Consider the following 26,928-nt stretch of genomic DNA (forward strand, 5'->3'; position numbering starts at 1 on the left):
TGAAACCCAGCAGTGTGTGCAAATATATGCACACATTTTATTTAGGGCAGAGAGACGGCCTCAGGTAAGCAGCACCTCTACAAACAACAGTGAACTCTTTCACACAAACAGTGCATCGATCTGCATCTATCTAAACATTCAGAGCCAAATAAAAAAGTCAAAGTCAAAGTGAAGCGACTGTACGGGTAAAGGAAGGTGCTGACAAGGCGGTGAGAAACTGTTATACAGAATCAGGAGACAGTTCTCATCATTAAAAACAAGCTTCCTATTGCTCTACAACAACTAAAAAAACCACAACTCTGTGGTTTAATCATTACTGCTGTAGTTTAAAACATCTTTAATGGTCTGAATCCTTCCTTTCATCTGTTACGTGAAAGTAATTTAGCACTCCTGAAACTGACCACAAATGTGTAATACATTAAAGTGAACACTTCTGCTCTAACACTGACTGACTCACAAACAATCATAGTGGTCACAGTCACAGTAATAGCAATACATGTATTTTCTCCTTATGTAACTTAAGTGATGGTGGACTTCACTGAGATGCTTTACACATCAGAAGCGAGTTTATGGAGGCTGTTTTTTTTTTTTTTTTTACTCCATTTGGCAATAAGTGGAAACCAATCACAATGTGGGAAGCTGGAAAAAATATATATCAAGTAACACAAAACATCAGAATGCATTTCAAACCGTTTAGCTGAAATTGTAAAGCAGAAAACATCAGCGGTGATGTCTGAACTAGATCCATCTTTGGCTTTTCAGATATTCCAGTTTCACGTCTTCCTTCGTATCGTGCTCGTCTCTGATATCCGACACCAAAACACCTACTCCATGTACCGATTCCTCACGCTGTACTGAGATAAGAACAGGCTACAGGTGTCTTAAGACAGGGTTTCAGATTTGCTCCCTTTTAATGCCGTAAGGTGAAATGCACTGCATCCATCCGCTGAGCAAAGCGAAAGTAGTCAAATTTGAAATCTTATTACAGAAAAAATATTACATAATTACAATAATTACATTACAATAATTACAAAAAAATATAGGGAGTCTGAAAGCTGTGACACCACAGGAGCCAGAAGTATGCAGCTCGATTTAAAAAAAACACTACACCTGACAAGTATATGGTCATAAAGTGACAGAAACACAGAGCAGACCTAAGTTTCTTTAAAACCGCAGATCAAACTGTAGCCAGTGGGATGAGCAGCTGATTGTGAACATCTGTTTTCTGAACTGTTTACCCAGTTCAGGATTGCCGGGAGAACTGGAGCCTATCGCTGCTGTCATAAGGCGAGCGGTGCCGGTATCTCACACAGCAAAGAGACCCAGGCATCTTCACATTCACACCTACAGCAAATTTAGAATCACCATTTAACCTAACATGCATATCTCTGGGAAGAGGCCGGAGCAACTGGAGAAAATCCGAGAGACAGGAATGCCCCAGTCGGCTGTCAAACCCACAACCTTCACTAACCGCACCACCAACACCGTGCCACCATGAATGTTAACATGCAACTTAAAGGTAAGTTTCACTACTAAGACGTTACCATGCCAACCCTCTTTTCTTACAAAGCCTGTTACAGCGCAAATACAGCAAATCCCTTTTGTTCTCTCGTAGCTACAACATCACCACTAATGCTTTTTGTATCATTGTTAACTTAGTCCACAAAACTGGTAGTTACCTATAGGAATGAGAGATAAATAGCAGTAAGTAGTCACCATTACAGTATATGCGATGTGTTGAATTAAAACACAATAAAAAAAAATTGTAAATCTGGATATTTTCTTTACTTTCAGTCACTCAGCTTCAACCACAAAGATCTACAAACTAATGTAAAAAGTGAACATTAAGGCAGCATGGAGACATCCAATCAAACAGCACTGCTGCAATTTAAAGACATATTGCTAGCCTGAGCTGGGTTTGTAGGCAACATCACGCAGCTAGGTGTGTTTATGCAGAAGAATGTCAATGCCAGATACTTGGATTTGGTATCCTCCAGTTTGGGCTCCTTTAATATCAGATGATTAAAAACAAAGAAGGTTGCTTGAGGAGACTGAAAGGGAGCAGTAAGTAGGCTCAGCACAGCAGTGATAGAGATGGTAAATATGGGGTTCTTCAATGTACTAGCCGGGCAGTTTGAGACATTTAAGCCCAGAGCGTTTTCCTGAACAAACGAAATAAATTAACTCAAAAAGGAACAAAAACATCAGCGGTCATCACATGACACCTTATAACTGCATATATGTATATAATTATATATAGTCTGTACAGAGCAGAAAATATAAACAGCAACTCTGTGCATGGAAGGCAAAACTCTTCTTCATTCACTAAAAACTCTCTAAGTCACACTTTGAAACAACCTCACACTAGTGTAATGACAAGTGGTAAACAAGACAATGGGCCAGTGGATGGAAAATTTACGGATGCATGTATTGTGTCTGTTCCCCAGAATCCGTGTTTGAACCTCACACCGCTCTACTAAAGTGAAATACCAACAAACAACACAGATTTAGCACAAATAAAGAGATGTTAATTATTAAGGGAAGAGAACTGAACAGAAATGTTAATATTATTTAAAGAGTTAGAACATGAAGAAAAATCCATAAAGAAATGTGTTACCAAAAACAACATGCATGAAAAAGATTTCCATTGGTCCAAGTAAAATGCTAAAAACGTGAAACCCCCCAAAAAATAAACAGTGATTGAAAATCCCCTCTTCATATTCTTCAAATTCACCAGAATAGAAACAATCATCACACATGTACACACAATCAACACACATATCTAACAGATCCACCCCGACAGAAGGTGGAACTTGGAGAAAGGCACGACACAGGTTGACGTCCGTCTTCAAAGCTCCTCCGGTAACAGTTTCCGATCGCCGATAACTGCGTAGTGATGGCACCTCCCACAAAGGACGGACTGCTCAAAGGTTACGCAAGTCTCTGTAAGATCCTCACATTTATGCTGCATATGTTGGCCCTCACCGCGCTCGGGCCTGGTCTGGAGTCAGATCTCATCGCTGAACTTCAGTTGTCAAGAATGTGCACTTCCATCTCGGGAAGCCAGCTTTAAATTTTACCTCACAACAACAACGATACAACTTTTTTTTTCCTTCTCAGAGGGTAATGCGCTGGTATCTCAGCTGCTGCTCAGAATCTGCATGTGGAATGATGTGTTGTCCAAGCTTGGTATGACATTTAACATCATCAGAGAGTGCGTCACTGCAGCTGCACTCTGTACGCGCAGATGAGGAGCTTGACCTGAGGAGAGAAGATCAGACGGAAACGCTGCTGAGATGCTTCGACTTTTGGATCCTCTCTACTTATCAAAAGAAATTCAGCTTTATGATTGGATGACTAACAATTCAAACTGTTTCCTGTTTTCTGCTGCAAAATGTTTTACTTTTTTTGACTCGAACAAATACAAAAAGTAAAGCTGATGATTTGAGTTATTAACATGAAAACCAGCAGTGAGGATATCCTATTGAAAAATACTGTGTGCGTTTCCAAAGTCTGATATTACTTTTTCGCCCCAAAACTACTATAACACATCAAAAGCAACTGCAAGGTTACAGTGACGTGTTTCTCCACTGACAGTGAGGGCACAGGAAGATAAAACAGTAAGGAAACAGTCCCTAACAATGGCATGCAGCCTTAGATTGTGCCTGTTTTCATTAATGAAGCTCTTACATCTTTTATAACTTTGTTGAGCGTGGATAGAAACTCCTTCCTATGAAGGTAGTCGAGGCTATGTCAGCATTTCTACACTCTCTGCTATGGGGAGGAATATCATTGTCATTTCAAAGGGAAGGACTGGAAGTTGGGGTTAATAAGGGAGCCACATTATCAAGAGCTCATGAGCAGATACTATTGCACTAATTAACCAAGTCATCGATATTGAAAATGTAGGTGCTGATACAGGAAAAAAACAGAAGAGATCTGAAAACCTGGCTGCACATTAAAGATAGCTGTCTGTGTAGTTTGCTTCGGAGAAGAAAGCCGTGCCTGTAAAACTGTGTCAAAAATGACGCATTGGCGGTTAGACACTAGGACAAAGGGCTGTGTGGGGGGTCTATACATAAACCAGGAGTAAAAATAGGTTGGGCCTGTGGTTAGGTGTGTTATATTAGACTAAAAGATTTTCCAACGTTAAGAAATTCTGTAGCAGATATGATAGATCATCAATAGTCAACAATAGCTGAGGACAGACTGAAGAAAACAATGAAATGAACTGAGAGTAACAACTACAAATGAAACCCAGAGCATCCAGTTCATTTATTAACTTACTTATAATGAAACTATATATCGGTGACCCACTTTAAAAATGTATACATGTTCTGGGGACAAACTGGGTTTGGATTGAATGCCAGTGAGAGTAGCACACAGACAGGCCCAGGTATCATCTTTGAGGATGAAGTGTCTTCTGTCATGACTGAAAAAGACAAACCCACTCAGCTGCATGCAGTATCTTTTTAAAAACGGTAAAATCGGAGCGTGAGAGCAAACGTTACAGGATTCTGGATGCTTGACAACATCAACTCCGACACAAACATAGAAGCTTTGTTATTTGTGGTAGCTGGCTAAACTTAGATTGATGCTGCAGCCAAAAACCAAAGATTGCATTGAAAGGTTTCTGTAAAAAAAAAAAAAACAACTTTGTATATTTCTTTGGGTTGCCTTTAAGATAATGGACATGCCTAGTTCTACACGTAAATCATTAATAATGACCATTTGTGGTATTATTTATTCTTCTTTTAAATCATGAAAAATAAAATCGTATTCCTCAGTTTCAAAAACATTTAGTCAGATTTCCCAATGGGCTGGTTAGAAGCAGTGACCCTTGTATGTCTGATTAAGATGTTTCACATGTTTGTGTCTCACTGTGTGTGTGTGTGTGTGTGTGTGTGTGTGTGTGTGTGTGTGTGTGTCACCTTGGCTGCTGGCGCCTCTGCAAGGCGAATGAAGAGTTTGTTGACGCCTGGATTCGGGCTGAAAGAGTAGATGAAGTGACTATCCTGAAACGTTGAAGGCAAAAAGTAGAAAAAAAATAAGCAAAAATTAGCACTCAGGCCTAAATTTAAACGATTTAATGAGGTGAAGTACATTGGATCCACACAGTGACATTAAACATGGCTGCATGGTCTCCTGTGAACTGCTTGCTCATTTGCTCAAAGCAGCAATAGTGAAAAACACTGTAAAGAGAGACAGTGAGGGTGAACAATAGACAAACGGCCACTCTGAATGATATCAAAGGAGGATTTAATATAATAAAAATCAGATGGATTAAAATCGTTTTTCAGTTTTATTTTTGTTGATTTGTTTTATAGTTTATCAAATTTCTTAATTTTATCTTTCATTAATCACTTGGCACATTTTGTTTTTAACCAACTGTTGTGTAATCATCATTTCAACCAACCAGGAAAATGGGCAGCTGGAACTTATCGTTGAGCACCACGGCGTGCACACTGCAAGGTCCGCATAGCCTGGCTGTGATCTCATTCAGGAAGTTGGCGTGGAAGATGAAGAGGAGGATACCTGAACCTGGAAGTAGGAGGGATGATAAAACTTCACAGAAAGGTTCGATTGGAATAGAAATTTATAGCCAACACATTAGTGGGATAACGTTCTAATGACGTTGACATTTGAAGCCATTTTTGCACATCAACTCTGGAAAACGTCGGGGTAATGTTCGGACCTTTCTCATAAGGCCCGGACACAAGTGATGTGCAGGAGGTACGATGTTTAGCCTTTGACCATGACCTCAAATGATTTCATTCTGGACTATAACCAGTGCTTGTCGCACAGCAACACAATCCATCATTACACTTTGTACTAGCCCAGGGGTGGGCAATTCCAGGCCCCGAGGGCCGGTGTCCTGCAGGTTTTAGATCTCACCTTGGGTCAACACACCTGAATCACATGATTAGTTCGTTACCAGGCCTCCAGAGAACTGCAGGAGCTAATTTAGCCATTTAAATCAGCTGTGTTGGTTCAAGGACATCTAAAACCTGCAGGGACACCGGCCCTCGAGGCCTGGAGTTGCCCACCCCTGTACTAGCCGAATAGCAGGTTCAGTTTACAGTTTAAGGTGAGACAGTGCAGCTAAAAACTGCACACACTGGTCAATTTTGGGAGTTTGGGCTAATTTGCTTCCATAACCAGTCTTCTTACAGACTAATGGAAAGAAAATGTTCAAAATATGAATTTACATCTTTATTTCATAATACCTCATAATGTCTGCTGGACTGCATTGTATGGTCTATGACGGGTGGGAAACTCCAGGCCTCGAGGGCCGGTGTCCTGCAGGGTTTAGATCTCACCCTGGGTCACCACACCTGAATCAAATGATTAGTGCATTACTAGGCCTCTGGAGAACTTCAAGACATGTTGATGAGGTCATTTAGCCATTTAAATCAGCCGTGTTGGATCAAGGCCACATCTAAAACCTGCAGGAAACTGGCCCTTGAGGCCCGAAGTTCCCCAACTCCTGGTCTATGCATTACAATTTACTTTTGCCTTCATGTAACATGAACTGTGGAAGTTTCACTTTAAAGATTGAAAGAGACATACAAATCTGAGTAATCTTTTCATCTTTACAACACCTATTTAGATATGTATGTTCATTGGTAGCATCTGCTTAAGTACCTATTAATCTAAGCTGTTGCAGGTGTAACACTGTCCTGTCCGCAGTTCCCTCATCTTTGGATATTTTCTTGTGTTTTGTAGCTAAAATTGAGGGTTTGTAAATTACCTTTTCAAATAAATATGTATAAAACATCACAGTTCAAAGGCAGTTTTATTTTCTCTCGGGATGTCATTTACAAAACATTTTATTAATGTCAACAGCCTAAAGGTTTTTAGCTTTTAGATTTATGTTCTTGGAAAAGACTGCAAATCAGCAAAATGTTTAAAACAAATCACCTCAATGGTATATTAAAACGTACGTAATATGAATCAATTAAGAATTCTAATGTAAGTAGCGTTCATCCTTTTCATCAGTACTCAGTATCTGATGTCTGCAGTGTTATCCTCCTTTTATGCAGTCTGTAACATCTAGTAAAGTTCAATTCTGCATCGCATGTCTGTAAAAAATGTATCAGTAGCACAAAGCTACTAAAAGAGTAGCATCCTCGCCAAGCGTGGCCAGACATGATAAAAACAAAATTCATGAATCTGTCTGGCAACAGAAAAACAGCAAAAACACCACCTCTCGAGTGAGGTGGTGTTTTTGCATATCAGGTAATGTAAAAATTTGGGGTTACCCTCTGGTTGAGGCTGTGACTTGAAGGTAAAATCCATAGAGAAGTCTGGACCCTCACAAAGCCTGTGGCAGGCCAGAGGGAAGACGGGCTCCAACAGCACCAGACGAGACTCAAAGTATGCTCGGATGGTGTCCTCAGCCACACTGGACAGCCTGCAACACAAATTAGTTCTGTGTAACCAAATGTATTTGGTAGTAAAACTGGTCTGTTTTACCACTACAGTGCAGGACAAAATTTACTGACATTCCCTTTGAGGATAGAAACCAAAGTAAATGTTTGTCTCTTTAAATATTAATTCACACTATGCTGTCTCCAAAAACATCACCAAACTGATGAAACTATGATGTGGTTAGCACTCACATGCTGATGTGGTCCTTGATGAGGTCACACACCGTCAGGTTTTTGCTTTGCTGGGCGAAGTACATAGCTGTGTTCTGGTGTTTGGACAGGATGTTGCAGTCAGCTCCATACTCCAGCAGGAGGCGCACAACATCAGCATTCCCTCTTTTGCATGCCTAAAAGGAAGGACGTAATGAACTTCTCTAAAGAAACCTCATACCGGTACACCACAGGTAAGGACTATAAAATAAATATATCATTTCTGACTGATCTGCTGTGAAACAGCACCATTTGTAAACTGCATGCAAACTGTAATTTTGCACTAATTAAAACCAAAGTGACCGTTAGTGTTTGTCTAGTGTTACCTTCATCAGCGCCGTCTCTCCACTCAGCGTCTGAGCATTTACATAAGCCCCGGCCTCCAGTAGGATTGCAACAGTTGTCAAACAATTCTGGGATGACACAAACGAGAATCAAGTGTTTATAAGATAAAACAAAAGAGGCAGATGCCTTTATTTCAGAGTCTTTGACTGGTTTGGCTTTCACTGAGAATTTGAATTAAAATTGTATGCACAGATAGTTAAAGGCTGCAGGATTAACTTACATAAAAGATAGAGTTACCTTTTCAGCAGCATGCATCAGGGCTGTAGTGCCGTTCTTCTGTCGTTTATTCACTCTCACCCCCTTTTTAATCAGTAACCTGAGGATGTCATCCTGCCCCCCTATTGCTGCCAGCATGGTGAGGGTCATACAACTGCCATCCTGCACACAAACAGATAGACACAGAACTATAAACAAAGGCTGTAAAACAATAAGGTTTTTACAGACCTGTAGTGGAGTCCATTGCACTGTATAGAAATGCCTAAAAAGTGAATTACCATGTGCAGTTTTCTGGGCATGTTTTGTACACAACACTGTGAGGAGAAGCTCCTTGTACAATGCCCCATTTGCAAACACAATGAAATCATTATTCGTATAATAATAAAGTTATGGTGATATCCCTGCTAAATACTTACCAATCCCGATTTAGGTACTAACCAGTGCAGGCAGTCAATATTCTCTAAGTTTTAGTTAGATATTTACCATACACCACAAACTGTATATAACACCGGCTTGGTTTCCTAATCTGAAAACAAAACCTAACACAGTTGTATCTTAAACCTGCATTCTTTTTGATGACTAACACGACCACCTTAAACAATGGATGACGTTACAGTGGTCATGTCTATCTTGCTGTCTTGAGAAGTACCATAGATATCATTGTTTACAATTTTACTTACAGAAGACTAACTGCTCAACAGGCAGCTTTTGAAGATGATTAATAACCTGCTTATCAGTTTGCAAGTTTAACATCAATACCTCCTTGTGCAAAACTGAAGCTAATATAGTAGTACGTTGTGATATATTTACTTGAACATCTTCACAAAAATATGGGTTAGAAATAGATTTTTTTTAAAAAAAATGTACTTATAGTCTCAATATTAAAAAACGAAACAATAAAAAAATACTTGTGAAAAGGATAGTGAGAACCAAATTTACAAATCTGCATGACAACAATAATAATCAATATTTACTATAAAAAATGTATTTAGAAAACACTTAATACAGCCTGTTTACCAAAGTAGCCTTGAGATTCTAGGAATACGTCGACTTGTCATCGCACTGCTTTGGGCGATGAAATGTTTTGCATTTTTATACCATTACTTTTGCACAGAGTATAGATTCTTTTGACCCATATCTGGGTTCGTCTGCTGCTACAACCACACACATCTACAACTACCTAAAGTCAGGCACTGAAATGTGTACAAGTGTAACTGGCTTGTGAGGCTTACTTGTTCTGACATTTTATTTTGGTAATTTTATCATCAAATCAGCATTTTATTACGTGGTTTATGACAAATGCATGCACCTTGAGATTTCCTGGAGTTTCAGCTATTTTAATGCTGTTTAGCAATAGTTACTTTGCTGACATATCGATTTCAGATATTGAACATGTGTAACATGTTTGCACGGCCACTTTAAACATCAAAATATGTGACCAAGTATAATTTTACTGTTAGCATGAGTATAAAATAGTCGTGTTTATCAAATCAATACAGCTGCAAACCTTCACCCAATAAACGGGAAATCATTTAACACTTGTCACCAGTTTTAAAATTTTAAGCCAAGAAGCATTTTATTGTACAAGCAGATTTTTGATATGAAGTATTAACTGAAGGCAACATGAAGACTAATACATAAAGTGCTTATACAACAGCAATCAAAACAATGTAACTTCTACGCAGGGAAAAACATTAGTTTTGCAACATTAAACAACAATGGTAGTGTCTGAACAATCATTTGTATCATTACCATCAATACCATTCACAGATTCATCTTCCAAATACAGCTGTATATGTAACTACTGGTATACACTGTAACACAGATGTACCCTTTTTAACAAGGCGGCAACAACACAGGAAAGGCGTGATGAAAATCACATGGCAATGTGCTATCTAACCTGGCTGTGTAACCTATTGCAGTCAGTCTTATGTGTGTCCAACACTAATAACTTTGGTATGAAAGGGCGAACACTGGTTTCTTAAAAACAGGTTCACTACAGCTACTATTGATCTTAACAGAAAAGCTTTTAAATGTGAATGAAAGCAGCAAGGCTGTCCAGTCTTTGAATATTTACTGGTAAAAATGACTCAAGATTAAATTTTCTTTGCAAATGTCCTGACTATGGCATCTACAAAGTTGACTGACCTAAATAACAGATCATCAACACCACAACTCTTGTTGAATGTCCAGTCTGAAAGAAGCAACACACTGAACATGAGGAAGTGCTTCACTTATTTATTTATTTTTTTTCCTGAAATGCAATCACTTTGTTTAATCATTAGTCTCCAAACCTGTATCCATCACTCTGGGCTGAACTAACCAAGCCACAAATTCCTCCTTAAAATGAAATGCGAAATATACTTAGAAACCGTAAACAGAAACAAACATCCTCATCCTCTGTCTAATGTCTGCTAGACAATTATGCATACAGTATATTGCCAAAAGTATTCAGTTACCCATCCAAATATTCCAATCACTTCCACGGCCACAGGTGTGCAAAAACAAGCACCTAGGCATGCTGCTTCTGCAGGTATTATGACAAAGTGGAAGCCAGTGGGAACGACAGCAACCCAGCCATAAGGCAATTTGTTCTTGGCAACTGGATATTAATGTTATAAACATCTAGAAAATAAAAACATACTATAAAAAAAATGCAAATGAGTCAAATGTAGTGTATTTTAACTAAAATTAGAGTACACTAAATACAATTAAATGCTAAAATGCTATACACAGTCACTGTATGGGTATACAAAAATACAACACACCTTTTAGGCAGATTGTTAAAAATAACAAAGGATAATAATAGATAAGTATTAAGTGGATCTTTAAAGAAGGAAAGTGCTTTTTATATTTCAGCTATAGATACACACAGCTCCTAATTCTCTATTATCAGCAAGGAAGGTATATCATTACTGCTGCAAGCTATCTACAATATATGCTACTGGCTAAAGCAGGAATATAGTACACCTGGGCTTGTTTGGGTAAACGGCAAAGTAAATCTATCACGCTGGACGGTTTCACTGCAAAGGTTTGCTGGTAGGCTTTTGATTTCTAATCACCAAAACACATTAAAAAATGCTACTAAAATTGATACAGGCAGTAAGACGGATGCATAAAGTACATGTCAAAGACAAGTAAAAAATCCCCCTGTAAATGCCCAGTCAGAGGCCATCTTTGCTCTAAAATGGGCTGCCCTGTCCACAGTGAAGGTGGGATTTCCAAACAACTCTTGGTGTTATCATTTTTACAACTACAGTGTGGGAAAGCATATTTGGGTGGCACTACTTGTCACCCAAAGATGATTTCACTAGTGAAACATTACAGGCAAAAATGAGGTTCAAGTCTGCTAAACAATCACAAAACTCAATTAGAATATTTCCTAGAGACAACCTGACAGTGTTAGATAGTATATGCATTCTAAGCTTATTTTCTTGTAAGCCAAAGCTACAGTACAAACATCCCTAATTCCACCCATTTAGTGTATATTTGTGCAATTGATTGCTTAATTTATACTTGAACGTGATCCGGGATACTCTGGGGTCTTTAATTTGAAGAATAAAAGGGCTGCCTATAAATGTCTTGTGGCTACGATGGTATGTTACACTAATTTCCATCAGTTTCATTTTTATACCTTATACAAATTGAGGTAAAGTGATGTCCCTCTCACATCTAAGACCTCGCTGATAACGTGTGGTTATACTGCATGTCAAATAATGTTTACAGGGACAGATAAACAGGACCATCCCACTCAGAGTTTGAATTATGAGTCTCTGGATCTTGTCCTCCACTTTGTTTGGATGCAACAGTATGACCTCTTCTTTTGAGTGACTGAATAGAATTATGTACAAAATATTTGACCTCCCTCCATGTTCTGCTGCTTAAGGCAGGTTCAGCAGCTAAACACGCATCGCAGTCCTTTTTGCCCGGCACTTTTACCAGCTTAGAGAAGTCTCCAAGCTGTCGCCTCACTGCTGCCTGTTCTTCCTCACTCCACAACCTTTTGTTTCTTTTTTGAGGCTTGACAGCTGGATTGATTTGTTTTCCTGCAGAAGACATAGGCGCATTTTCAGGTACCACCGGACTTCTGTCAGAAAGACTGGGTCCGTGGATTGTTGGGACAACCTGTGCAGCTGCAGGGCCCCTCGATGGGCTTAAGGGGTAAGGTGGTGAACTTGAATGGTTTAGAGGTGTAAACGAAGACATAATAGGCCTACTTCCATCATTAAGTGTTGAGAATGGATTGACCATTGGAGAACTTATAGTATTTAACTGTGTGAATGTAGGAACCATTGAGGTACTTGGAGTATTAAGAGAGGTAAACGAAGGAATCATTTGTGATGTTGTAGTGTCCTGTGGTACATACACAGAAGGAGGTGGCATGTTTGTAGCATTCTGTGTATATGAAGGAGACAATGGCATAATTCTGCTGTTTTCTGAAGTGTATGGAGGGGGCATTAGGGCATTTGTAGTGTTGTGTGGAGTAAATGTAGGAACAACTTGCGTATCAGTAGCATTCAATGGTGTGAAAGTAGAAATCAATGGTTGACTTGTATGGACCATATCTGTACTAGATGAGCACAAGGATGCGTAACTTGAAGTAATCTCTTGGCAGAATGGTAATGCATCTCCCAAGTTGGCTGCTGGTGGCGGTGGCGGCATTGTCATGCAACAATTTGAACTTTCTCTCAAGTTATCTGGGTCGACTGTTGTCATAGTACACACAGTGCTTGTGTCTTCCAAAGTTGTCTTTGTGGTTTGGACTCCAGCTTTTGATCTCTTTGGATTCAAAACATTAAGGTTCCCCTCAGACTTCTGTATGTTATTTCTCCTACGTATTGTCTGTAGTGTGTTGTGTACATAGTTTTTAACGTCTGTCCAAGATCTTCCTCCGAGATCTGGCTCAGCAGCTATGCAAGCATTGCACTCCTTTTTGCCCGGAACCTTCATCCTTGTGATAAATTCACTCAAGTAACGTTTCACTGCAGCCTGCTCATTCTCACTCCAAGGTCTTCTTTTTAAAGCAGGCTTCTGTGCAGTTCCTAAAATGACAAATATTGAGAATCACTGCTACGCAAGAGATAAAATCTTTATCCAATTTAGAAAGCAGTTTTAATTTTTAATTTTTTTGCTTTATTGAACCTGGTAAAATTTCTGATCAAGACCTTGTAATAGAGTACAGGGTGGGCCATTTATATGGATACACCGTAATAACATGGGAATGGTTGGTGATATTAAAGTCCTGTTTGTGGCACATTAGTATATGTGAGGGGGCAAACTCCTCAAGATGGGTGGTGACCATGGTGGCCATTTAGAAGTCGGCCATCTTGGATAGAACTTTTGTTTTTTCAATAGGAAGAGGGCCATGTGACACATCAAACTTATTGGTAATGTCACAAGAAAAACAATGGTGTGCTTGGTTTCAACGTAACTTTATTCTTTCATGAGTTATTTACAAGTTTCTCTTTGTTCACAGCCATTGACATGTCGAAGAGGTTAACACGTGAGGAGCGGATCGAAACTGTGTTGATATCTGGTGAACGCAGTAACCGGGTCATTGCAGCAGATTTCAATGCAAGACACCCTACGAGACCACCCATCTCCCATGCTACAGGTAGCAAACTGCTTGCTAAGTTTCGTGAATGGTGAAGTTAACAAACAAAACCACTGCTATTGGTCTGACACTAACCCACATTGGATGGATCCCTCCAAGACTGTTGGAACAACAAAAGTGATGGTTTGGTGTGGTATATGGGGTACAACGATAGTGGGTCCATTCTTCATCAATGGAAACCTCAAGGCCACTGGATATTTGAAATTGCTACATGATGATGTGTTTCCCCTCTTTATGCACTGAAGCTGGCACGTTCCCTCAGTTTTTCCAGCAAGATGGTGCACCACCACATTATGGGTGCCAGGTCCGAGCATTCCTAGATGAACAGTTTCCTGGAAAGGGGATTGGTCGTCGTGGGCCAGTTGAATGGCCCCCAAGGTCTCCCGATCTGACCCCCTTAGACTTTTATCTTTGGGGTCATCTGAAGGCAATTGTCTATGGTGTGAAGATACGAGATGTGTAGCACCTGAAACTATGGATACTGGATGCTTGTGCTGGCATTTCTCCTGCGGTGTTGCTATCAGTGTGTGAAGAGTGGGAGAAGAGGGTTGCATTGACAATCCAACACAATGGGCAGCACATTGAACACATTTTATAAGTGGTCAGAAACTTGTAAATAACTCATGAAAGAATAAAGCTACGTTGAAACCAAGCACACCATTGTTTTTCTTGTGACATTACCAATAAGTTTGATGTGTCACATGGCCCTCTTCCTATTGAAAAAACAAAAGTTGTATCCAAGATGGCCGACTTCTAAATGGCCACCATGGTCACCACCCATCTTGAGGAGTTTGCCCCCTCACATATACTAATGTGCCACAAACAGGACTTTAATATCACCAACCATTCCCATGTTATTACAGTGTATCCATATAAATGGCCCACCCTGTACAAAGGTCAAGAACAAAGTAAATTGACTCAGAGAGCAGCTATCAGCTATATTTTGATAGAACAAAAAAGTACTTACCATCTTTTGCACTGCTGACTGGAAGTGATGGAAGCGTTCGATCCATCTTGAGCAGCTGTTTGCTCACTTCTTCTAGCTGGGATGCGTTTTTTAAGAGTCTGTAACACTCCTGGCTGCTCTTTCCCAACAAGTTGGCCACTTGATCCAGTTCATATTCATTAAGGCTCATTAACTGCCAGGAGCTGGCAATTTGCTCTCTTAATGATGAGGAAAGAAGTGCTTCTGGGTTTTTAACTCCACATTCCATTGCAACCCGTCGGAAACAATCCAACGCTCGGATGAAGGATGGGCCTTCAGTCCGTGCAAAAAGGTATGGGTTTGTTTTTGACACACCCGCTCGTTCTCTATTTTCAACAAGCAAGTCAATAGACAAAACCATGCGTTCTGTTAAAAGAACCAGCATGTTCCTTCCATACTGACCTTCTAATTCCAACCTGGTCAAAGCGGAACCAAGTTCTAGCTCCAATTTTGTGCTTTTCCTTATTTGATCTGCAGAGGGCACAAATATTCCTTTGCTCTTTCTCTGAATGTAAGTTTGCAAATGCAGTCTACCAATATTTCCTACCCTTCCTCTGTTGAACAGACAGACATCAGCTAAAGTTGCTTCACTGAGCTTTTTCCACGTTGACAAACTAGGACTTTCTTTCAGCTCCTTTCTTGTTTCGTCTCCTTCCTCTGTGATAAACCTGTGAAGTTTCATCAAGTCTTCTGTCACAGTTGATTTGTCCACTTCCACTTTCTTGACTTCTTGCTTTAGAGAGGAGGCAAGCGTTTTGCGAGAAAAACACTCATTCCATTTTGTATCAAGAAGTTGTATGAATTTTTTCACTTCGCTCTCTGATTCACTGTCCTCCGTCATGCGACTCTCACCAAACGCAATTTCTGCAGCTCGTTTCAAAGAGTATCCAATCTTCGTGACAAGGGAAATGCTTTTAAACTTACTGGAACTGGGGTCAAATCCACTAATCCTTTTGACCCCTTGAACAGCTAATTCAAATCGGGATGGCAGACATATTTCATGCAAGTACTTTACACTCCTGTCCAGCTCATTTACGGCAAGCACAAATCTACCCAGTTCCCTCATTTTTTGTGCAATGTAAGCAAACTGAGACTTGTCATGCTCATATTTAACAGACAATGCATTGCCATATTTACAAATAAGCGGGTCGTTTCTGATATGCCTCGAGATGTCATCTTGATGCATGATGTGGATGATTTCCTCACAGCCTCCAGTTAAGAACTCTGACATTGGAAGCAGCCGGGAGGCAGCACTGTGACCTCTCGTTCTTTTTGTTTTCTCAGAAGATTTCTCGTCTCCTTTTCTAGCTTTACATGACCTTTCGTGTCTCCATAAATCAGTTTTGCGATAAAATGCAAAACAATGTTGACAAGGTAAGAAGTCACGAACTGATATGCTGGGTTTCTTGACCTGTTTCTTGGTCACGATTCCCCCCTCGCCACTTTTAAGAACTTGGCAATTATGTTCATAATCTCCTCTATTGCGAATTTGATCAAGCAATGTCTGTCTGACTTTGGAGCCTTTTGGAAAGTGTATTGCATGGGCAACATCTGTTTCCTCCGCATGTTTCCTTTCCAAATGCTTTGCAAGTTGAGTGAAAGCCATTTTGCAGTATAAACAGAAGTGTTTCTTGCATGACTCTTTCTTCTCTTCATCCAATACACAAGGTGTCATTTGATGCAATTTCTTACAAGTCCTTAGACTTGATCTTGTTGGTTCTCTCTTTTCCACAGTTTTTGTGCAGCGCCGTAATCTTTTAACCATTTCTTTTGTACTTGATGCAGATAGAACCATATCTGTAATACCTGCCCCTACATCTCCTGGCTCGTCGCCTGAGTCATTTGTTTGCTTTAGGAGGTTTTGTTTATTTGACAGCACTTGATCCGAATGATCAAAATTCAAACTAATTTTACTTGACAAACCACCCATTGTGTCATCTGACGTCTCGTTGTCTTCTCCATCCTTTTGGTCTTCCTTTCCTCGACTTTTCTGCTTGGTAGGTGAACCGAATGCTGCGTTTTCTGATTCAGTAATATCCTTATCATTTTTTTGATCATCCAAATCTTGTGGGATATTCTCTTTTACAGTGCCTGCTTCATTTCTTGCACTTTCAGTGTTAGAAGTCAATCTAAGAGCATCACTCGAACTTCTCTCTTCAATCAAGTTCCTCTCTCCTTCAAATGACTTCTTCTCACCAATAGTACTCGCCTGTAAAAGAACAAGTATATGTAAGACTCAGAGCCAAATCAGATCCCATGAATAATTTTGGTAAATTTGAAACACAGACTCTTGGAAAAAATGTAGAAGGGGATGCTTAAATTTGTTTTTAATTTTGGTAGATAAATGGTTCTGACATTTTTCTTAATCATTCATATATTTTTGTACTCCTGTTTTAGCACATCAGCGCCACGGCAATGCCCCCAACCAAGATCCAGGCCCATTCAAACGAGTCAATATGATGGCCCAAGGTTTAGTAACAAAACTCCCTCCTGACACCTCAAGTCTCACGTACAAAAACCACATGTGACCCATTCAAGTATAGTTAATGGCTTTATTGGATCAAGCAGCGTTTCGACATCATAAATATCTAACCAAGTATATGTAGTAATGGGGTGTTTGATGAAATGCTACATGAAGAAAACAGAATGTGCACTGACACTAGACCTACATCCCTGGTTTGAAATAAACAAATAATTAAAGATAAATTTTTGCTGGGCATACCAGTATTTTTACAGAGCTCACTCGTAATATAACACATCATGGCTTCATGTAAAATATGTTAATACCATGTCCAGCCATTCACATAACAGTCACTATGAATTTTGTCATTTATGCTTTCAAATGTTTGATTTAAAAGAAAATGTAATAAACGGTGGCTACAGGTGCATGCTGTGCATATTGTGTTATGGTAATGATGATGATACATATTCTGAAAGCATACATTGTGTACCTGATTCAAAGAGTTCATCTTGTCCAAGTGCTTCATGTCTTCGGTGTCTTCAATCACTGGCTTGTTCACTGCAATGTAAAATGATATCACAGTCTCTAAGGTGCACACATTACAATTTACATAGCAATTAATGACTGTTAGGTCTAAGTTAGCACAAATTTAAAGATCCATTTTAGAATTCAAAATAGTGCAGGGTGGTGGTAGATAGGATTGCATGCATCGAGATTTTAACCACATAAAATACAACTTCATTAACAATAACAATAATTTATATACACTTATAATGGCTCTCTGTCCTACTGAGCCTTGAATTAAGATGGTAAATTAAATAAAAATGCTCCTGAACTTGCTGAAAATACCCAGGAATAAGAGTTAATTTAATCACATCCACCTCTGCCATATTCTTTCTACTGTAATACTGTAGTTCAGTCTGAAAGTACATAACATGGCTCTGTAACTCAAAGCTACACAAGTATAATTCAGCTTTAAAACCCTACTAATTACAACAGTGTAGGTTCCGCTATATAAGAAAACTTTTATATTATACTTTATAGTATTACACTAGCATTTCTAACAAGTCATATTTATGTTTAACAGCATTTGAGACCACATCCTTACCTGGCTTTGTTGCAGAAGGTGCTTGGAGTTCAAGAAAACATCTCAAGGAGTTGGATCATTGGTGGACATTAAAAAGTAAAGTCTTTGGATGCGGATCTTGAAGAAAAGATTACTTGGAGCACAACACGAAAAACAAAATTGTTCTTCCATCTAAAAGTGACGTATAGTTTTCTCATTAGGATGCTTCAGACGCGTTGGGATAAGCCTTTTTTTTTTTTCACGTTTTCTCATCAATATTTTCTTTTACTGCTGATTTCCTAAAACATTTGAAATATCGGATACAAACTTATTATTGTAACAGACAGGGAAAATTGTTAGTTTCTAAGTAGCAGTTTTATGTCATAATAAACATTTTTTTGATATTTTTGTAAGAAGGGTAAAGACTGTGCTCAACAAAGCTAATATTAGTTTATATGTTAAACACTGTTTAAAGTGTCTAATATGCTTTTAACGATGGTTATGCCTAATGTTTTCCATTTTCCATTTATTTAAAACAATGGTTCTTCTTTCGTAAAACCAAATGTAATTCTGATGCAATGCTAATTATGCATTTGTAACTGGGGGAACTATAGGGGAAAATATTAATGTCTATAGTGTCATATGTGACAGACATAGCGTGATAGACCATAGTCACCAACTGAATTCATATATATTTTTAATAACAATGCAATCCCTTCAAAACACACACGCACACACTCACTCACTCTTGGGGCCAACCAAGGTGCAAGCTGTGGAATTCTTTAAAATGTGTTTGTGTCTTAGATTTGAGTGCTCAGAGTCTTGAGATATATAAAAATCAAAAATATATTGAAGTAGGGCAGAAACTAGCGAGGAAATAAAACAGACAGCTGGGTAATGTTTATTAGAACATACCTCTTGGTCCAGATTGTAGTCCTCTTTGGAATTAAGTGCCAGTTTCACAGCCATGTAATCTCCACTTTTTACAGCATCTCGCAACTCATCTGACAAAAACAGGTGAGGAACAAATGAAGTTTAGAGAAAGTGGACATTTATAGATCTAACGCTCATTTAATTTTTAATTTTTTTTTTTAAATGCCTATTTATTCAAATCTCATAGACCCTCCTTAAAAAAAATGATGTGACCTACTGTGGACACAGAATTCTTTTTATTACATTCACGGACATAAAACCGTTTTTCTCCATGTTTTTGGTAAACTGCACTCAGAACGAATAATTTGGATGGTAAACAAGTTGTGGTTTTCTCATGGCTTGTTGCAACTAAAAGCAAAAGTCTTCTAAATACCAAGATAGTCATAAGGAAACACTCACTTGGTGACAAAGGTGGACCTGACAAGATCTCATCCTCTCCGTTAAGATGTTTCTGGAAATCATCCAGAGTCATCCAGTCCAGATTAAGGTCCATTCCTAGACTCAAAGTGGCCTGGCCCTTGTCTGTAAAACACACAATGCAGAGATCATCAACTGGGATTTCACTCTAATAAATCTAAAATCAATGCATTTGACAAGTGAAGTGTGAATGTCATATTTGGAGGCATTTGTTTAGCCAATCAGAAACATACCAGATTTGTCAGTGCCCTCTGGTGGGTCCTGGGTATCATCACATGCCATAAAGAGTCTAGGCTCACTGTCCTCCCTTTTCTTTCTCCTGTCATCAGAAGGGGTTCTCCGCTCCCAGCTTTGCCGCTGTGGTTCATCTGTCTTATCCCTACGCTCCCGGGTATCATCTCCAGGCTTCGATTTTGCCACAGATTCCTCTTCCCGCTCCTCGGTGTCCAGGCTGAAGCCATAACTCTGAACTGGTCGCGAAACTGACATTGAGGGTGGCAGACAAGATAAAAATACTTTTTGAACATCGTGTCATAAAAATCTAAGACATCAAAAAAACAGCTTGTTCTTTTATTGTTCCTATTAGGAGTAGACCTAATACTCACTTATAACCCTGGCCATATGTTGGAATAGAAGAAAAAAAGGTTTGAAATCTCAGGGAAGCCCATACATGTCAATTTAAAGAATAAAAACATGCAAACATGGAGAGTGTGTGCGTTTGTGTATACGCACTCAAATGCTCTTGTTGCAGTTCCTGGTTTTATGCAAGTTTGCTAACAAAGAACTACAGTCTGTCACATTTAATTAAAAATACTAATAATGAATGAGCTAAACATAGCTATTTTTAAGCCATTTGTGATTACTCTGATCGTCACCAAGTCCTGAGATTCCTGCAATCACTGCGACACACACTCCTGACACATTTTGTCTTCAGAATTAGAGAGCTGGTCAGCAGACGAACTATATAAAATACACAATAATAAATAAAATAATAACTTTTGATTGTTTGACAGATCAAATATTTGACGTTTCTAATGCTGCATGTTATGCTCCTGACATGCAGCAATGTGTTACATTTACTTTAAATCTTTTTACAATACAAGGAGATGCTGGATTTTAATTACAAAATACTGCTAATTTAAACCCTTTTTCTATGATAACCATTTATACAGCACAGTTCTTTGCGTTAATTAAAAGGCAAACTACACCCTGGCATAAAACACTCGGGCAGGAAGGGGTTAAAGATGCAAAGACATGTAGACTTTGTTTTCACACACCATAGTCTATTATAGCTCTAGGTTTACATTTCTGTGATCTGCTCTTATCTGGGGCATGTACTATGAAGCAAGTTTAACATATTCAGGATCTATTTTCCTCATCTGGCTTCACTAACAGAAAGATCAGCAATCCCACTAAGAATTCACTCGAAGATGCTTATCAACTCGATGGCGATTCCTAATATGGCTATAAGCATGTTCACATAAAAGTGGAGCTGTTGGCACCACAGGACCAATGACAAGCATCGAATTAGCCTGCTGATAGCAGAGCAGCTGGTTTTACAAAGGAAGGATAAAAACATAATATTAGAAAATATCAAGAGGTGAGACACAGAATAGAGACTGAAAGCAACACAGCTGCTGTAGATAAATAAGAGGTGTGTTTGAAGGGAGCAGTTTAGTATTAAAAGCGCTGTTTGAAGGTGCTTTGGTCACAAAGACCTGAAAAGACCGGAGCTACTATATTGATAAAGTTTAGCTTATTTGAAGGCAGGAGAAAAAAAAGCTAGCAAAAATGCTGACTTTGTAACTTAACAGAGTACCACAGCTGTGGGAGAATCTGACAGATTACAGTTTTTATTCCATTCAAGTAATGTTTATATGTGCTTAAGGCAATTTTAGCTTTATTCAGTCAGTTGCAGTATGGTGGCATTTAATGGTCTAAGAGCAGTGCTTGCATAAATCCCCCCCCCCCTCTTTTTTTGGTTGCTTGCAGCAAACAGAAAAAGAATAAAGCTGCCTCTAAGAATCTATATTAGTCACTAATGCTCATCAGGGAAAGACAAACGCTTTAGGTGCTCTTACAAAGTTTTAGACTATGATTACTATCCAGTGTTGGGGAGTAACGGAATACATGTACCGCCGTTATGTATTTAAAATACAAAATATGAGTAACTGTATTCCGTTACAGTTACCGTTTAAAAAGGTGGTATTTAGAATACAGTTACTTTGTTGAAATAAATGGATTACACGGCGGTACTTTCCTGTTTCATATTGTGGCGGTCAGGCCTGTTTGGGTTTTGTTTGACAGCTACGTTCTGTTGTTCCAGGTGGCAGCGTTCCGGTTGCCATGGTTACAGGGTGACGCTCTCTCTCTGCGTGTTTCCTGGGTGAGAGAGCGCCTTTTTGTTGTTGTTGTTGTGCTAAGCTAATAGGCAGAATGCTACAGGTATAGCTCTAAAGAATGTAGCATCATAGGCAGTGTAGTCCGTGCTGCAGGGAGAATGGACTGCCATACCCGTTATGTGTCTGTGAGCGAGGGAGGGAGAAAAAGGAAAAGTACGAGCTGTCATCGAGCAAAAACGGGAGCTGGAAGCATGTAAATATAATAATAACCACTGCAGCCAAGAAGACTGCCTGACGAGCCCAGTTGTAAGTAAGCTATTAAGACTCGACTGTACGCTGTGCTCGTGTTTTCCTCCGAAACAATAAGTTCCGTTGCAGCAGCCTTTCAACGCCTCTCTCTGTCTCTCGCTAGCAAAGTTGACCCAGACAACAAAGTAAAGCTAGTTTTCGGCTACGAGCCGACACAGAACCCACCGTATTAGCCAGAGGTCCCTTTACTATGGTTCGGAGCCGCGGACCTTCAGTAACAGTAATAAATCACAGCAATAGTACATTCACGTAGTTGTAAACAGCATGATAATATATTAAGTAATCCAAAGTATTCAGAATACGTTACTCTCATTGAGTAACGTAACGGAATACGTTACAGAATACATTTTGGGGCATGTATTCTGTAATCTGTAGTGGAATACATTTTAAAAGTAACCTTCCCAACACTGTTACTATCCGTGCACTGGGGTCTCAGCGATCTCGCAGGAATGGTGACACCATTTTCTGGAGAACTGACTGATTGGTATATGGTGGTATTTTATACCCTGGTATAAAAATTAACCATCTATTTGGGTTAAACCCTCACAGGCCTCTGCAAGACAGAGCTGTTATTAGAGTTTTATTGTAGGGCAGTAACCTCCTTGGCCCTTTAAGGTCAATTTTTGGAGACCGAATAGCAACTAGTATTTTTTTCCTGTCATGGATAAGGTCCTTTATGCCCAGCGGGATTTGTCTGAAGCCACATTGTGTTAATCTGATCTAAGTTCAAGTTTCATGCATACCATCTGATTGCTTGGTCCTCTCCGTCTTCTCTGGCTCTTGTTTCTGAACAGGAGACTCTTTGGTTGTTTTGGGAATCTTCTCAATTTTTCCCAATACCTAAGTGTTGGGACAAAACACAACAACAACAAACTGTTAACACGCTGTATTTCTTTTTTAGAGGAAAACCTCTGAGCAGCATATCCTGTTTAAAATAGCAAAGAACATCATCTGAAAGATCACGTTGTGTTTTTTTTGGTTCCATTTATGAAATACTGGATGACAAATTTAAAATAGAAATAAAGTATACACCTTTGTGGGTTTGCTGCTGCTCTTCTCTGTGGTGGGTTGATTCCTGCGGGGGGCGCGATCCTTGGCCTCGCAGTTTAACAGGAACTTTTCGAAAAGGTTAGTTGAACCTGTGGTGTCCTTCTGTCCCAATATCTCGTCCTTGGTAACCTCCTCCTCCTTACTCTTGGTGACACCAACAGCTGTAACAGAGGACGAGGACGACGAGGACGATGTAGATGGGACTTTGGGTGGTGCAGACGTGCTCTCCTGCCCTTTGCTCTTTGCTTTCTTATGTAGGGTGGCGTTGTCACTGGAGTCTGATTGTAGCGCAGTATCCTCTTTTGCTTTAGAGCTATGACTCTTCAGTTTTTGGAGGCTGCTTTCTTTCTGAGCAGAATCTGTCTTTTTGTTCTTTTTGTCGTGGATAAGGTCCTTTATACCCTGCAGCTTTACTTCCCACTTCCCCTTTTTTTGTCTGGACTTGTCGTCCAAACTGGCTTTTTCCACCGATTTTGTTAAAGTCTCAGTTGATGCGGAATCGTCCATTTGGGACTCTGACGGGCCTTCGCTTATGTCATCTTCCAGCGGAGCAGCGGCCTCGTCTTCAGAGGTTTCGATCTTCCTCTCTTTCTTCCCCTTCTTTTTCCTCCCATCTTCGCCCTTTTCTTTTTTATGCTTCCCTCCCTCTTTTCCCCTTTCCTTCCTGTGTTTCTTGGAGGGAACAGGGTCATCCTCTTCCTCTTCCGATTCAACCACACGTTTTTTTGATTCAGTCTTTCTCTCCTTGGGTGGAGAGCTTGGGGTTGGGGCTCTGCCTTCTTCCTCATCGGTTTCTGGTGCCGGTAGGGGCCTAAACTCTTCTTTCCGCTTGTCCTTCTTCTTTTTCTTTTTTTCCTTAAGATGCGATTCTTCTTCCTCCTCCTCTTCCCGGACTTTCTTCTTCTTTTTCTTCTTGACGGGTGCCTCCGTTGGTCGGTCTTTGTCGCTGTCACTTTCCGAGTCAGCATCAAACACGTCACTCTTTGGAGGCAGTGGTTTCTGAAGAGAGAACGGGAAGGGAAATATAACATTTTGGTAACAGATATTACTTTTTGACCTTCTGACTTAAGGCTCTATAATAGTTTTTCATAAGTAATTAGAGGTCAATAATGCTGCCAACAACATTTTGCCCCTTCATTTTCAAAACGATGTCCAGACAGGTGGGAAAATAACATCGATAATAATCTTAATAACAGACAAAATTTGTTTTAAGTTCATCTGTTGTGCATTAGTTCTATAATCAAGAAAGGAAAGATCAGATTACTTATATTAAAAAGGCTTTAAAGCCAAAGTTACAGGCAGTTTGCTTCTGGCTTAGAAACAAAGATGTTTGCTTGCAACATTTAAAAGAATAACTACACCAACACGGCAAACCTCACCCGGCCCGGACACGGAAAGGATTGACAGATCGATAACTTTAGGTATAGCGTTTATGGCGCTTCATAAACACTATACCTAAACCCAAGGGCGAAACTTTGGGTTCAACATGCGTAAAGCTACATCTGTGCACCAAGACCAACCAAGTCCCACATAGTAGGGGCGTGCAAAAACTTTTATTTGCTGCTTGATGTGTTGGCGGTGGTTACAATGCCTCATTCCCCTGTAAATAATGCCCATGCCTCATTGCTTGAAAGATCAGACTTACCACACATTTCTTGGTTTCTGCCTCTTTCTTGGCCTTAGCTTCAGCCTGTGACTTCTTAAAAGCCAAGAGGACTTCGCGACAGTCTTCCAAATGGGCCTCCGGTTCCCACGTGTCATCGTCAGAGCAGTAGTTCTTCCAGCGAACTCTGTACAGCACTTCACCCTGAGAACAAGAAAGCGAAGATGTAGCGCTTAGCATGACCTGCCCCACTGACCTGACAGTGAGATCACGAGCCAACAGGATCTATAGAAAACAGAAGACTTCCACATGACAGCTGAGACACAAGCAAACACGGCTGACAGGCCGTGTTAGTTAGTTAGTGTTAATTATGGTATTTTGAATGATGCTGTCTGTCTTTAAAGTTCTAATATCAAAAGGTTTACTGAGGAGACACAGGCAAAACATTTAAAGTTGCAGTGAGAACTTGCTGAAAGAAAGTGTGCAAAACAAAAAGTGTAAGAGTTGTAAAAAACTGCCAGTTTCACAGCTGACTTTTGTGTATTAAGAGTGACTGAACGTGAGCAAGAGAGATGCAAAATCCTGTAAAAAGCAGAGGAAGGTGTGAATATTTTCAATCTTTCCAGGGGGATGTTGACAGCGCTGCATCAGACTGTACACATATGAAGTTAAAGCATCTAAAAAGGTGCAGAAGCTCCCACTGGGCACTCCGCACTGTTCAGAAGGACCACAGCTTAACTTCCTGTGCATGTGTTTACTTCGCAGGTGGTACAGCCCAGAGAGACTCCAGAGTTCACAAAGACCAACGGCAAAAAGTGTAAAAGCAAGGTGTTGAAAATATCTTAGTAGAGATAGTATTACCTCCCATTCTACCTCAACAATCAATGTGCACATCACAGAATTTGATTCACGAGCTCAATTGGTCAGTAATCAAGCCCCCCCCCCAAAAGTTAATACCACGGACATTACATGTACTTCACAGCAATCTTAAAAAGAAAAGGTAAAAAGCCAGAAAGATAGCAAATGTAGCTAATGTTAGCTGCTGGGGTCATCTGTGTTTATGCACGGGTCTAAAGCATGTTTGTCCGCTACTTTATACAGTTAGAAATGCAGCGGTCACAGGGCTCACCCATTATTAGCTGGTGTAAGTAAATTCAGTGTTAACAAACAGCAAATCCCACCAATCTTCTCACACGCTGCGAGTCCTGCATTATTCGGGGATTTAGCCGATGTAGCGCTGCAGCTAGCAAAATACGATGAAAATATGTGAAAGCCTGCAACGGGTCCGTCCTTGGCCTCAGCAGGGGAGAGCCGAGCGGACATCATGGGACAAGTTGTGCTTGGAAAAGATGCTATGTATGGAGGAACAGCGACCCACGACTAAAACCAGAAAACGCATGTAATAAAGTAACACACAAGCAATTTTGTGCATGTAAATGCACCGCAGAAACGCGATTCTGCAAACACAAAGGGTCTTTCCACCGTTGTTGGTGGGCTATGCCTCGTGAAAGTGGACTGAAAGAAATGCCAGCCATGTTTGCAAAGCTAGCCAGGCGGCTACGTAGCACTTAGCTATTTTTACCTCTTCCACTCGCATGTCAATGATCTTTTCCACTTCGTACACGTCTTCTTCCTCATCTTGTTCGCTGTCCGCGGGCTCTACCTTGTCGGTTTCAGCCGCCATGGCTGCGTGGTAATGTTGGTTTCCTAAAATCTGCCTGTTTTGGGTTTTGCCCTCGAAAAGGCCGCAGTGTTGACAGAGGTAGGACGCTGCCGTACCTGGTGGTGGTACTACAGACTGCACTAGCTCTGCAGCTCTGAGGGCTGTGCTGAACGCAGGGCAGTTACCGCCCGCAGTCACGAGAGGCGTTCAAATGCTGCTCTTAATCGTCGAACGTATCACTCCAAAATAGTATTTACCAAAAAAAAAAAAAACTATTTATTTTT

At 40.0% G+C, this 26,928-nt stretch overlaps 1 protein-coding gene across 3 annotated transcripts; it reads right to left on the bottom strand.

The window, feature by feature from the left end:
• Positions 1-26,839, bottom strand: mphosph8 (M-phase phosphoprotein 8). 3 transcript variants are annotated; one of them, XM_084908928.1, is made up of 14 exons: positions 26,564-26,820; positions 25,024-25,185; positions 23,361-24,377; positions 23,072-23,168; positions 19,911-20,159; positions 19,660-19,782; positions 19,243-19,331; positions 8,223-8,363; positions 7,967-8,053; positions 7,623-7,777; positions 7,263-7,414; positions 5,417-5,541; positions 4,932-5,015; positions 1-3,261 (listed from the first exon to the last, which is right to left on the bottom strand). In XM_084908928.1, exons 1-14 carry the CDS (start codon positions 26,663-26,665, stop codon positions 3,220-3,222), a joined length of 2,625 nt encoding a protein of 874 aa, XP_084765054.1. In that variant the 5' UTR covers positions 26,666-26,820; the 3' UTR covers positions 1-3,219. The 3 variants fall into 3 exon arrangements, with proteins under 3 accessions (XP_084765054.1, XP_084765052.1, XP_084765053.1); XM_084908926.1 differs by lacking the exons at positions 1-3,261; positions 4,932-5,015; positions 5,417-5,541; ... (2 more) ...; positions 7,967-8,053; positions 8,223-8,363 and adding exons at positions 9,751-13,243; positions 14,783-17,009 and having other exon boundaries at positions 26,564-26,839; XM_084908927.1 differs by lacking the exons at positions 1-3,261; positions 4,932-5,015; positions 5,417-5,541; ... (9 more) ...; positions 25,024-25,185; positions 26,564-26,820 and adding exons at positions 9,751-13,243; positions 14,783-17,009; positions 17,752-19,217.
• Between the last annotated feature and the right edge of the window lie 89 nt (positions 26,840-26,928).

The sequence above is a fragment of the Perissodus microlepis genome, chromosome 16 (assembly GCF_051167445.1).
Source record: "Perissodus microlepis isolate ML-2025 ecotype Zambia chromosome 16, ASM5116744v1, whole genome shotgun sequence".
NCBI lineage: Eukaryota > Metazoa > Chordata > Actinopteri > Cichliformes > Cichlidae > Perissodus > Perissodus microlepis.